Source organism: Pseudopodoces humilis, chromosome 2 (assembly GCF_049639895.1).
Source record: "Pseudopodoces humilis isolate 2021_Gansu_Grassland_sample_001 chromosome 2, ASM4963989v1, whole genome shotgun sequence".
Taxonomy (NCBI): Eukaryota; Metazoa; Chordata; class Aves; order Passeriformes; family Paridae; genus Pseudopodoces; species Pseudopodoces humilis.
In genome coordinates, this window is record NC_142201.1 from 69,499,591 (window position 1) to 69,514,500 (window position 14,910).

General features: G+C 38.9%; 1 protein-coding gene across 3 annotated transcripts in view; it reads left to right on the forward strand.

The window, feature by feature from the left end:
• The window catches only part of ATP8A2 (ATPase phospholipid transporting 8A2), a 315,299-nt gene that overhangs the window by 168,487 nt on the left and 131,902 nt on the right, over positions 1-14,910 (forward strand). For all 3 annotated transcript variants that reach the window (XM_005516272.3, XM_088050971.1, XM_088050972.1), the window contains one exon: positions 2,202-2,312. In XM_005516272.3, coding sequence (XP_005516329.3) covers positions 2,202-2,312 — 111 coding nt within the window. The remainder of the gene's footprint in view (positions 1-2,201; positions 2,313-14,910) is intronic.

Sequence of the window (14,910 nt, forward strand, 5' to 3'; positions counted from 1 at the left end):
CAAAAATCAGTGAAACACCATAGAACTGCATTTTTTGTGATTGTGTGGAAGAACTTTGTACTGATTAAGTTAGAAAACATACAGAAAAATCCCTGCAGTAGAGGAGACTAATACTGTGTGGTAGTATGTGCTTAAAAAAAAGTAAATTAGTGTTCAAAAGAAAAACTTGATCTCTGTGGAGTGTATTTCTTTCAGTGAAGACATATAACTCCCACTAAAACATTACTGTATGTGCATGCCTTGAAGGCAGAGTATGTTCTTATTGAGTAATTTAAGCCGACCACTGTAATGTAGCATCTCATGTTCAAATGCTATTTCAAATGCAGTGCTGCCAGAAGTAGGCGCTTAGAGAAGAGAGAGTCTCTATATAGGCTCATTTGGGATTCCAGGGAGAATCAAAGCATAAACCAAACAAAAATAAAAAGCCAACGTGTGTCTGACTCCACTTGAAATAGCTTCCACAGGTGCAAGGAGCATCTGTTTGAATCATCCTTTTCCCTTGAAATTATATTGCGCCAGTGACTTCTATTTAGAGAATTCCCAAATCAAATGACCTAACTAGAGAGACAGTAGTAGACTTTAATAACTTTTTTTTCTCAGTAAATAGCTTTATCATCTTAATTCAGAGAGCATCTGGTGTCTAGGGACCGTTTCCTTTTCTTAATTAAGGAAGCTTCTTTCTTCAACAAATGTTCTTGTTTCAGTTTTCTTCTTTGGAAAAACTGGTTTGTTTTGTGGATGCCTTTTCACTGTATTAAAACCCTCCCAACGTGCCATCACCTCATCCTTTAATCAAGATCAAATCTAGAATATAATTTCAGTGTAAAAGAAGTTATGCTAGGGTTGATGTAGAGATGACTGTAAAAACTTACACAGACTGTTCACAGGTAGGCTGGCCAGATGGTCGTAATGTTCCCTGCTGAGTCAAAATGCTGTAAATACAGGAACGTCCAAACAAAGAGTCTCAGTAGAGTCCCTGTCTGTCCTGCTCTGTGCCAGTAGCTGTGCTTTTGCATAATACCATCATCAAAGCCAATTTAATTCATTGCCATGTCTTAATGGGACTCTTCATTGGTGTGAGCAGGTTCAGTGTGTTCTTTAGGCTCTGAGTGTCTTCCTTGCTGTGCTCTGTAGTGCGCTCATTTTCATGAGAGCACAGACAAGAACAATTAATAGTAGGATTTTTTGTTGCCTTGAGCTTTCAAGAAGACCACATCCAAGATGGTCACTTGTTAGATTCAGCAGAGAGAAGTTCTCACTTGTGCCTGACTTTTCCACAAGAGCTTTGGGATAACTTGTAAGGACGTTCTGGCAAGTTTCCCATCAACTTGGTGTTTTCAAAGTAATTTTGATGAGGAAAGTTGTAGCTCTCCTGCATATTAACTTGAGGCATGAGGGGTCTAACAGGTCAGCTACTCCCTTGGGAGTATAGTTATAGCTCTAGCTCAAGTTAAGCAGAGAACAGTGAAGCCTGCTTCACTTTTGTTTTCTCTCCTTCTCTGCTGGCATATCCTAACAAATCTGAGTTGCTGAAGCATGGGAGAGAGGCTGTCCTTACAGGATTTGTGGTTCAGTGATTTAATTGCTGGAAAGCATGGGAGCAGAGCTGCCTCACGACAGTTCTAACTCATTACTGTAGCTTTCCATTTCAAATAAGTTTTGGTTAAAATAAATTATCTAGAATCTAAATTTAGGAAGTCAGGGTTTTCCTGTCAAGTCATTTTGTGGAAAAGGAAGCAAAGCAAATAATTACCTTAGTGTCCCAAGGTCCCTTCAGGTATACACATGCTAAACAGTAAACACAGTCATCACTTTGAGCTGTGGGTAACTGGGCAAAAGAGGAATGCTGCAGGTCATAAAAAGGTTCACTAAAAAAGCCAAGACTAGAAAATTAGGCATTTCCCAGTCTGGATTACAACTGGCTCCATAAAAGTCCATTTTCAAAAGTTCTGAATTTGAGCTCCATATGGGGTTCAAAATAGCATTAAAAGGTACACAATTATAAAAGATTCATTTACTTGCCCTTTTTGGAAAATGCACCTTGCTTTATACAATATTTTATATGACACACAATCACATACATTTTGTGGGCAGAAAATATTGAAAATGTGATTTATTTTTTTCCTTGAATTCAGGTGTTTACTTTCAACCAATTTTTTAGCAATTCCTCATATATGTAAATACTTCTTTTCTGCTTTCAGTTTTCCTACTTGGAGAAGTTGTTGTTGGTCCATGGTGCTTGGAGTTACAATCGAGTTACCAAATGCATACTGTACTGCTTCTACAAAAACGTGGTTTTGTATATTATTGAGGTAAGAGTAAGTAAATGGATGTGTCTTACTGGTGCTTATTCCTTAAATCATCTGTTATAACTAGAAAAACTCACCCAAATGGATTGAGCAAGAGGACTAATGTTTAACAATTTAAAATTCAATTTCCCTCCTCAAATCAGTTCACTTGAATCTTTTAATGTTTGTAAAGGAAGACCAAAGGTTTTCAGTACTGTGAATGATATGACATGTCAGAGACAAAGTTAATTCCTTCTGTGCAAATACTCTTATTCAAAGCATCTTTGTCATGGAAGAATTTCAATTAGTGCTTATATTTGTAAAAACTTGAATCTGGGGGCTAAATTTAAATCAGAAGTTCATTTATTAGAATTTAATAGGCAAATAATAAACTATGCAAAACAACAGTTATTGCTTCCAAGTTACAAAGACCATGGATTAGGTGGAATTGAAATTAGCTTGCTTTGTTTTTTGGGAAGAGTTGACATAATTTTGTACATGACATTCATTTACAAAATGAATCTGGTTATTTGATTTAATAATTAAAACATAAGTGTATTTTGAAAATAAATTGCTGGAAGATGTCAAGTACTGCAACTGGTCTTTAAAGAGAGCTGAATACTGTTACTACCATTCCATTTCAATGTGCTTATGATAGGAGTGTGTTCTCAAGCTGCAGAACATAGTCTGGAGTTTAGGATGTATCAGGAAGGGATTTTTATCATGTGCTGTTGCCTAGTGAGAGATACTCAAGGAACTTGAAGTCAGTGGTTTGATCAGTTGAGTATCAAGTGATCACTTGGTACAGCAATTTCTACAATGTTCATAATTTTTGTTAATGTATGTGCATATATTTTAGATTTTCTATTTCTTTGTACAGTTGAGCAGCCATGAATGAGGTTAACGGAAAATTGCAACATCTATAATTAGGCAGGCAGTTATATCAATTAGAGGAGATAGTGGGTGAGTAATACTTTGCTATTCAGTAAGTCATATAATGATCAGAGTGGTCAGTATTCCTGACTCCATCAGGGTTTGATCATCTTCCTTGTATGACGTTAGAGAACAAATATTGTCCACTAGCTTGTTCCACTTCTACTGTGCTGTTTCTGAATTAGCTGCTATCTGTTAAAATTTCAACACTCATTAGTCCACTGCAAGAAAGTTACCTGTACATCATGTTTTTAGTAAAAGTTTTTACATGCTGTTGGAGATGATAACAATATTTTATATTGTGCAAAGAATATATAAATGGCTTTAAAAAGAACTCTTCTAGTGTATTTCTTACTGAGCATGGTTGGCCATTGCTGGGGTTTTGCCTGAGCTTTTCAGAACATGCTTAATACCTTCATGATTTCCTGCTAGGATTCTTTTATCTACTTGAAACTTTAAAGTTTTGGAAGTCCTGCTTCTAGCTTATTATAGCACCATGTGTCTTTGTTTCTTTTACTGTGGTCTGACAAGTAAATTAAGTTCTGCATCAAATGTTGTATGGCAAAACTATGCCTTCCCACATAAGCAGCTGTGCAAGGGATTCAATACAAGTGAAGTTCTCTGGGACCTCCATCCTGAGGTAGCTCAATTATTTTACCCTAGGGTGGAATTTTACTGTCCAGATATCTCTGTATGATACATAAAGTTCAAGTCTACTCTGAGAATATGAGATCAGAGGTTTTCTCCACTGTCTTCAGTTCTTTCTGCATACTGTCCTGAGCCAGATGGGCTTTTGTGTCTCCACATGTCCATGACTGAGGATGAGTCAGTTCTATCCAACCCCTGAGCATTGAAAAATGTCTTACAAGATGTAGCACCTCAGTTACCTCTCTGTGATTGTGCTGCATAGAAGTTGGGAGCAAGTTTAAGGCTTTAAGGGAGATGAAGGGACAGAAATAATTTTGTAGTCCTGCAGCAAAGGGAAGAACTCAGTTTGGTTTTCCCTGGTGAGTTTCCTTTACTAGCAGCTTTAGGGAACTTCCCCTCCAAAACTGTGTGAAACTAGCCAAATTGCCTGGAAACCCAAGAGACACCAGTTTTGGTATCCTAGGGATACAGGGTAGAGAAAAGAGATCTTTAATTCCCTCCTTAGCTTTACACAAAGAAAGAGAGCTTGTTTTGTGTATGTGCTGTGAAGCTTGGCAGTGCTGATCAGTTTGTGGTATGGAATGATGCTCATGAAACAGATGCTCCACGAGGGAATAAATTCTTCCACTTGAGAGAATAATAGTTAAATGCCTGGCACTTCTGCACTGTTGCTTCTGTATATGGTGTGTTCCTGGTTGTTTCCCAATGCTTTGGACAAGTTTAATATTTACCCATACTTTCTGCTTGGATATGTGGTATATGGGGAATATCTTTTTAGCACTTTAATGAAACAGGGATTTGAACTTGAGCTACTTTCTAAGTACCTTCAGAAGGATTGTACTAAGTAAATACTTACACAGTTGAATGAAAAAGCACATCATGAATATGACTGCCAGTTATACCTTTGTTACTGTATCTGTTCTATTTCAGTGAAGTTTTAACACCTGAGGAATAGATACAGTAAGCCTTATACAAATGGCTTTTTCAGCAGAGAGGCACTGGGGCTGTCGCAACTTTTTATTCCCTGGTATTTTGCAAATACCAGAGAGAAGGAAGAGGTGGTGGTCCAGCCTGGCACACAGAACATCTGGACAGAACTTGCAGAGGCATGCAAGTTAAGGCATTAAGATTTAATTAAATGATGGTAAATGCTTGAGAAGAGCATATTGTCATCTCTTTTCCTAGCATCCCAATGTTGGCATACTAAAATCCCTCATACATTCGAAGTTCATCTTGATATCACTTACATGCACTTAAACCTGGAAGATACAAAGTGTTGCATCTGTGAAACATTAAATTTACCAGCATTTTTTCAGTTTCTGGGCTACAATATAGAATTTGGGGTTTTGTGAAAAGTATGCTCAGGTAGTTGTCATCATGGGCTTTACTCCTAGGAGGTGCTGGGGCATTAAGGCTGGTGCTTACCTTTCTGCCGTGGCTGATTCTTTGTGGAGAGACAGCGACCCAGGAACTATTTTCAGCTGCTTTGATTGAAATGTGTGCCCATGTTGAGATAGCTCCATGCAGCTAGAGAGGTGGTATAGCAGACAGCATGCCTTGTGGTTTAGTGATTGCAGTGTCAAGGGAGATGCAAGTGTATTTTCTATCTCTCTTGAAAAGGCCCTCCTAGTATTTTTCAAGAGGTGAATTTTAAGTCATCAAAGTAATAAAGTTTAGTGAAATCTGAAAAGATTTTGTTTTGGCTTAATAACTAGAAACTCTGTTCCTCTCCTTTCTCTAGCCTGGTCTCTCTCTGCTTTACTATTTCTTCATCACTGTCCTCCTGCCATTCTCTTGATTTCTCCCCTTGATTTTTGAAGATACAAAGCTAATTGAAGTATAAATAAAAAGTACAAGAGACGCAGATCCTGGAAATTCAAGTCGTTTTGGTGTGATTCTTAGCCCGATTCCTGAACCCTTGTATATGACTGTTGCCAAGGTGCTTCAGGGTATAAAGTTGAGGTTCCTTTACTTATGGCCTCACCTATCAAAAGGGTGCAGAATCTAGCTTTTCCATCCACAGAGCTGGTTGACAGATTAATTGCTGCTTCTTTCCCACTCTTGACTATCCATGCTGGGTCTGTCCTAAGAGTGGGAGGGGCATCTACGTGGAAAGCTACCAAGATGGCTGTAGGGATGACATGCAAATATAAAGCCTTCTCTTGGGTGTCCATTCCTGCATTTCCTATGTCTGCATGCTCTAGCAGTATGCACTAAATCCATTTCTAAGGAAAGCCAACCACTCAGCATCATCCTAGGCAGAAGATCAGTGACACGGTTTTGGCTTTTAAAGATTTGACAGACAAGTACCTGAGCACACTCACAAAATACCATTTAGTTCAATTACCTGTGTAGCTGGCTTCAAACTGAGTAGTGAAACAAAAGAACTATTTCACATCTGTTGAGCAGATATGTTTAACTGGAGGTGATATAAAGTTGTCCTATTGACATCAGAGCTTTGAAATATAGCTGATTTCAAATGTAAAAGAATACAGGAATGTTGCTTTCATGTCATGCTTGGAGAAGTAGAAACACAGCAAGATCAAAGGTGGTATCAGAAATATCTGGTAAGGGTTCAAGACCTTTGGGAATGATTCTGTGGAAACAGTAGCATGGAAGATAGCTTTCAGGCCAACTCAGTGTGCAGGAAGAATGTGCTCAGTACTTCACTGGAACACGCTGGTTTTTTGAAACATACTTAATGCGAAGCACTTCTGTATTATGTATTGCTGAATGAGTCAGGGGCAGGAGTAGATGGCCCCAGTGTCAAGGTCTGGCAAGTGGGAAGGGGAGAGTATAATGTACATAACTTGGTTGCTGCATAATTTTAATTTCTACTTTAAGAATCCAGAGATAAATTGTAAGCCTAGATTAGAAAGTTGTTTCTTTGTAGATGCCAAAAGGGAGGTCTAACATGTGAGCAGCATTAAACAAACAAGATAAACATACTAAACAACAAAACACAAAGATCATAATTTTTCTTCTAGAGCTGAATTTCCAAGTTTCAAAAGCTCTGAGTAAACACTCAGATAAACATTCTTTTAAATAAGAGGTGATTTTGTGAGTCAGTAAGGTCTGGCAATGAGAGCTGTTAAGTGCTCCACGTACTCTTAGTGCTCACCACTTCAGATGAGCTGATAGCACAGGCTGCCAAAGCACACATGAAATGTTGCTGCATGAGACTGCTTTTGTTTTACCTGTTTTCTTGCTTTCCCATCAAACACAATAGGTATTTTAAAAAATATGGAAAGCAGGCATGGGAATTTCAACTCTCTTCTCCAAATGATAGGCAGAAATGAGTGTATTTGTTATGGTACTAAAAAATACACAGCTTTAATTCATCTGTGTATTTATCCCTGATTCACATGATCTGACTTTCACCTACATCTCTCTGCTTTCTGTTTCCAATTGACTTTGCCACTCTTAGGTGGCAAAGGCCAGGCCAGGCAATGGAAAATCTTAAGCATGGGGATTTTTGCAGTAAGTTTGGGACTGAAGTGCTGTAACTGTTGTCATATAAAGCAACTTTATGAAAAAATAAGAGCAGTCTTTCCCCCCAGTGTTAAATTAAGGATAAGAACATCTGGTTGCAAAATCTTCTGACAAGGATAACAAGCATAAAGGCAGCTAGTTGTTTTGTCTTCTTATTCAAATTAGTCAGTTGCCTGTTCAAATACTTCAGATGCCACTGGGCATTTCATAATGGTTACTTCTGTGCATGTACTCAGTGTGGTAAGCCAAGCACAATGCTCTTATCATGGTGAAGCTAAGGAGGAATGTGTGTGTGACTTCCATTTGATATCATTTGGGAATCTAGATTTGGATGCTCACAAATGCATACATATCCTGAATAAGTAACTTGGACAGCATCTCTGTAGATAGGTGCTTTCAGGTAGACAAAAGGTGGGATTCAGTGTCCTTAAGATTGGTTTCAGGTTTAAATTAGGTGCCTGAGAGAGATGTATGTAGTGTCCATGTAGATAACCTTTGTGGAGACTCTGGGCTCATGGAGAGCAGTATGGGACTGGCAGGTATGTCACAGGACCTGTGATATCACCTGTCTGAAGCAGCAGTACTGTGGGGTCTGTCTTAAGGTAACTGAATCCTGTCCAGAAAGAGAATCCTTTTTGTTCTATTCTTATTTGTTTCTGAAATATGTAAGAGAACATAATTCCAAACCTCTCAGCTCGGGTAGTGTTAATCAGTTCAAAAAATGCAGAATATTTATGGAGGGTATAGTGCAGAACCTGGAAGACATGGAAAACACAGGAATGAACACAGTGTGAGGAACAAAGCTTGTGAAATTCAGCCCTGTATTTTGATAATTGGTGAAAAAACAGGTCTTGCACATGTGCTTATTTTTCTCTTGCACTGTTCATCAGTCTTGTACACAGGTTTAACACGTAGAAGACCTAGGGCAACACAGATCACTATCCACCTTACTGCCCACCAAAAATGCTGATTGTGGACTCAAATTCAATCAAACATTCTTTAGTCGCAGTAGTTAAAGGAAATAGATTCTACAAGGAGCTTGCCAAAGTTCTTGCAATATTGTAAAATATGATTTTCCAACCTAATCCAAAATTGTACAGATAGAGCTTCTCTTTTTGTTCCTAAAAATATATCTGAATTCTTAACAGTACCTGGTTCATATGCTGCTACTGACAATTTATTCTCTATTTCAACCCCCCTCTTGTCTGAAGAAATTCAGCATTGTGTATAGGCTGATCTCATCAACTTTAATCCATGATTGACTTCTTGTTTTTTGGCTTCCTAATTGAGCATGTTAATCCCAAGAGTTTCCAAGGAATCAGACATGAAGATAAATCCATGCTAATTTTCCTTTCATTTTGTAGTGCTGTGCACTGCACAGTGAATCATGGGAGAGCAGTCCATCTTCCCAGAAAACCAAAGTGGCCCAGCTATGTAATGGCTGGGTTTGATTTTTTTCCAAGCATGATGGAAACTGTCAGCATTGCTCTGAATTTATTAGCACTGTCTTGATTACACCCTGCCAACCCTGCCAACCAACACAACCTGTAATTTTTTAACATTCCTGATATTATAAATGATAAATCAAGTTCTTTTGCATGGTCTCAAAATCTCTAGATGAAACACCCATCAGGTTCAGTGCACACTGCAATAGATCACTTCAAGAAGAGATGTACTCTGATATTTTATTAGACACAGAGTGCCTGGATCAATTCATTGTGCACATTTGCATAAGAGTATGAATGGCACAGGATTTTTTTTCCTCCTGGTAAAATGTGTGCTTAATTTGGTGTGAAAAATCTTAAAGTCATAATTTGGTGGGCTTATATCAAATCAATGGTAATGTTGCTCTCTAAATTTGAGGATATTCAATGTGAAACATTTAGTCATCTCCAGAATAGTGTGTTCTTCAAAGCCAGGATCCTGTCATCAATAAATATTTTTTCACTTCAGCTATGTCACAAATAAAAATACAAGTTCATGTTTAGAAGAGAGCCTAATGTGAAAAAGCTTTTACTAGGAAAGATAAACCTATATTATGAAAGTTAGGAAAATCCAAGCATAGGTTTTTTCAATCACAAAGCCAGCTTTGAAATTCAAGAGTTCCTTGTTGATAGTTTCAGCTGAGCTTTCTTTCCAAAAGCTAAAAGTTTTCACATAAAATATAACTCCTCTTATGGCCTTGAGCATTGACTTGAAAAATACTGACTGCTCTGACTCAGTATTGGATAACCTGTTGTTTTAATAAAAAATATTTTTAAAATAAAAAATACTTTCATCTTGGCTAATTCAGTGCACATGACATTACTTGCTGGTACAGAGAAGGTTAAATTTCAAATTTTTGTTGGTGTTGAAAGTGTAAATAAACCTTATAATGGAATTATTTGTGCTTAGCACTTGAGTGCTGAGTTTAGCAATGCTGTTCCGCACTGAAGGGGTGATTTTGAGAGAGTTTTTTTTAAATCCGACACTATGGATACATCGATGCATATATGGCAATACATCTATTCACAAATACATCCTTTGGGCCTGTGCTGATTTTCTTTCTGGCCTATACCCCTGTAAATGGACTTCCTTTGGTGGAGCCATTCCTCATCTGCATGGGAATAACTGAGAGCAAAGTAAGGTCCTTTCCATAGTGCTTATGCGGAGCAGGGTTTTTTGTCTGTTTTGCTTTTTGCTAGATAAGACGTGGGGATGTTGAGCTGAAGATGTGCAGTTTCTGCATTTCTGCCTGTACCTCATGGCTCTAAATAACAATCTTCAACATGCATTTCTACAGCAATTTATTTGCCTTTCATAAAATCATAGAATAAGCTGAGTTGGAAGGAACCCGCAAGGACCATCAAAGTCCAACTCCTGGCCCTGCACAGGACCATCCCCAAGAGAGTCACTCCATGTGCCTGAGCATTGTCCAAACACGTCTTGAACTCTGCCAGGCTGGTGCTGTGACCACTGCCCTGGGGAGCCTGGTCCAGTGCCCAACCACTCTCTGGGTGAAGAACCTTTTCCTGATATCCAGCCTACACATCCCCTGACTCGACTTCATGTCATTCCTTCAGGTCCTGTTGCTGGTCACCAGAGAGATCAGTGTCTTTGAGAATGGTTATACACAATGCTTAGAAAGGAGGTTGAGGAGGATTTGCCCTGGTGCCAGTGACTGCTGTCAGTTCGGAAGACTGAGTCTAATTCTCCTGTTTAGCTCTGAGGCACTGGCATTAAAATGGCAATATAAGTGTGTGTGTTCTGTTCTTAAATACAGCTTGGGAGACTTCAGTCTTCCAGGGGAGGGAAAAGCAGAATTATTTCTACTCAGTTAGCTGTATCTGCTGCAGTTAAACTCAGATGTTATTATTTAAAAACACTGCTTAGCCTAGGTGTGAAGAGGAGGTTGCTGCTGCTCTTTTTGCACAGCTCTTTGTCTTTTCAGAGTGACAGAGGGTTTGGAAATGCTGCAAACAAGATATAATACTGATTCACAAGTCATGCTTTTGTGCAATTTCACAGTGTGGAATTCATCTTGGAGCCCACTTTTGGAAGTGCATGGTGGCTTGCCTGTGAGCAATCTCACTGAAGTGACTGAATAGTAATTGCATTTTCTACTTTCCGGGCGGTTGTTTGGAAATAAAATGTGTTTATTTGTTCCAAGCCACATGCTAAGACATTGTTGTGTGAGCACAAGAAATGCTGGTGTGTGTGGGCTGCATTTCCCTTGCCTGAACTGAAGTCTGCCTGGCTGCCAGCTTCTTGCCAGCAGTAAGGTCAGGCTACAGCTTGGTATTTTTTTAAGTGTAAGATACTTGATCATAACCCTGAAACATTCTGGGTTTTGTTCAGTTTTATCATCTTGAAGCATTTTACTCATACTTTGCCTCTTCGTTCTTGGCAAGTTAAGCAAAAACCTAATTTTACCTGAGCTCCAGCAGCAGTCTCATTGGCAACTTTTCCTTTCTAATTGCCAACATGGGCATTTTTCTGGCATCTTTGGAGGCACTGCTGGAGTATGTTTCTAAAGATCAGTTTTTCTAGGGAGTCCTTTTAGTACAGATGCATGCAATCAATGAATTAATAACTCCTCGTGTCTTAATACCACTTCACAGACAACTCCAAAATCTTTCTGAATGCTAGCTCAGGAATGTAGGGTCACTGAATTTTTGGAATATAGAATTTCTTTCCAGTACATGTACCATGAACTGAGCTGGTCCTGATTATTTTGAGGTTTCTTGGGTTTATATGCTCATGACCCAAAGAAGCTAGGGCAGAGAACAAATTTAACTGAATACAGATTCCATTTTTAAATGCTGCTAGAAAATAATTTTGCCATTTTACTTGGATGAGCACTAATGATAAAAATACCTCTATCCAGTTTCACTAATTAACCACTAGAGATTATTTTATCTTGGGATGCATAAAAGGCATCTGTAACCTAGTTTAAGTGCATGTGAAGATTTTAAAATAAAATGTATCTTAGTTTGTCAAAGAAAAAAATCTAGAGTATAGCTTTGGAGTGTTTGTTTGCCCAAGCTGACCACTTGAACCAGAGTTTTTGACTATAGCAGGGTCAGAGGTAAAAGCTGTACAATGACTTCCATGATCAGAGTAAATCTGGAGCAGCACAGGTGGTGCTTTCAAATGTGCTTTTACAGCCTTTTCCACTGTAAAACGTGTTCAGTGGTTTGACTGTATTTGACCCAAGGGATATCTGCTCTGTCAGGAGATAGAGCTCTGTGGCTAGGGACGTTAAAAAGAGGCGTTGTCACTCGGTGCCCTTGGGAGTCTCCCTTCCGATGTGGGAATCCTGTGTCACTTAACTGAATAGGCATTAGGAGGCATTGGCCTGTGAGATAGCCCACAGCAGGTGTGAAAGCTTTGAGTAACCTGTCCAAAATAGGTTCATTTTTCCCTCTGTACTGAAATGTTGGGTCCTTGTAGATAGCTGTGACTGTTGATATGCTTCTGGTTATTTCTATGCTCTAGAGAGTATGTAATTGCTTTTTGTGACTCCTTACATCTCCTCTGTTTTCAACAGAATCATTTAGAACATGTTTAAATGCAGTAGAAATAACAAATTACACTATTTACTGATAGTAATAATTTTTAGTTATCCACTTTTCTTTACTGAGATGTCAAAAATTAGTCATTTGTAGCTCCTGCCCCTGATATTCCATTGAGAATTCCCAATGTTGTCTTGTTACTTTTCTGCACTATTTTGAACCTGATTCCTTTCATGAGCCATTGCAATTTGAGTGTAACTGCTGTGAAATAAAGGCATCCTGGACCAATGGGGTTTTTTTGCTTTTTTTGAACCAGGATTCACAGCCCAGTGTAAAGAGGTCTGTGTTAGACAAGGGAGAGGAGATTCAGGACTAATACTTAAAAGACTGAGACAACCATTTTCTTAACACAGGGTTGTGGGTATACTTAAATGTGAATATAAATGTCAGTAATCATGAGCTTAAGCTAAAACCCCAAAACTATATCCCAAAAGGAAGAGGGGCCCATTCTGTGGCAAAACAAGAGCTAAATGTTCTTGATGCGTGTTTTGGTGTATGTTACAATCTGTTTCTGTTCCATCAAGACAAGGACTTGAAGAACCACTGGTGGCTTCCTGCTTTCAGAAGAGTGAAGAAGGTCAAAACTTGGTCTGCCAACTTTTAAACATGACAATATTATTTTGCTTTCTTTCTTCTTGCTGGATTTCTTTCTTTAATTGCTTTTGCATGATGAATTTGGAAAGTGAGGAGATGGAATATATTAGCCTTAGCTGTATCTTGCTTCTGCAGGGATTCAGAAAAATATATTATGAATTGCATAAATACTATGTATGTTAGAGAAGAAATTCAATACTGTGTTTTCTCATCCATCCCCAAATAATGCTATTTTTGTTAGTGAATGACAATGCAGATTGATTTTATTAATGGTAACTGACTAAAATACATAGACTGTTCAATAGCAGCATAAGCTTAAACCTTCAGTAGTTAGTAAAACCTGAACCTCTCAGCATTATTTGTGGTAATGGTTTGTGTCAAGTTCAATTTTGGCAGAAAAGTGAGTCTCCCTTTTCATTTTGATAACAGTGTCTTGACCTTTTCTCCCTTTTGTTGCCAAAGAGTGACAGGTGTCTGGAGCAGCAAAGCAATGTGACACCCAGCCTGTGCTTTGTGTCAGCTCGTATTCATTAGCCTTAAAAATGATGTGTGGGTTTGTACTACTTGGAAATGTGTTTATGCCCATTAATATGTCCTGATTAATGGACAGTGTAGGGATAGACTGTTGAGTTGCTCCACTTTCCCCTGTTTTTCTTTTGTTTACTGGTGTTGAATATGTAAATGCATGATATCTAGGAAATTTGAAGCTGTGACTTCTGTAGTGGCATTTTTAGTCCTTGTTTGTCTGCTGCAGTCTGTGTTGGTGGTACCACACCATATTTTTGCTGTGGGTCCAGCAGGTTTCTCCACTGGGAGCTTTGTGCAGCGCTCACCTCCAAGGTGCCACTTCCCTCAGAAAGTCCCAGTCCCTCCTGCTGTGTCATGGATGTTGCTGTGCCTGTCACTGGGCTGTGCTTTCACCATCACTTGAATCCACAGCTGGGATTTAATCCACAGCTTTAATCCAACATGAATGTGCACTGCCATTAAAAAGGGCAGTCTGGTCTTCATGTCTCCCCAGGGGGGTGTTCTTTCCTCTCTTCCTTGCCAAGGCATTAGTGTTTGCACAGCTGCGGTGTGGGCTCTTTAAGGTTAGAATTCAGCCAGAAGACCTTCCTGGTGTACACAGGAGCCCTTGGACAAGAGAAAAGACCAGCTCTTCTGACAGAGGTACAGGCTTTTGTCAGACATTACATGTTATTTTAGTAAGCTAAGATGGAAGCCTTTGCTTATATATATCTGCAGAAAAGACAAAAAATTTGGAGAGGTGGAGCAAACGAAGAGCATGAATTGGTTTTCATGATATCCTTAGTAATCTCCATGACATAGCTGCTTGGGAACTTCAAATGAAAGTTTTTCCCTTTTGGGCTATCAGGGTATCTTTTACTCAAAGACATTCCAAACACAGACCTGGGGAAGAAGAGGGAAGGAAGTTGAAAAGTGGTAGTTGATCCCAAAGACATATCTGAGTAAAAAAAACCTTTCCCTGTGTCAGTCATGTGCTGTTGATGTGCATAAAGAAGCTGTGAGCTCTCAAAAACTGAGAATACATCAGAGACTGTCATTTTAGCAAAATGTATGCACGATTATTGGATTTTATGGTGTATGATTTGTGGGGTGTATGTATGTGTAAATCTTTAAGAATGTGTATTAGGCCATCTGGGCAGCAAGGAGGAGCTGGTTTGTGCTAAAGTGCAAGCTATTTCTGCAATGGAGGAGTGATAAAATGATAGCAGAGAAAGTTCTGACAGACTTTATTTCTCTGGAAGCAGTTACTACTACTTTTTAAGCAGGTCCTGATTTATGCTGAGTTGAAATACAAAGGTAGGAGCAGTAAATCTAGAGGAAGAAGCAGGAATGTTACCTAAAATGTTACCAGGATTGTGCTTCAAGGGATGCCA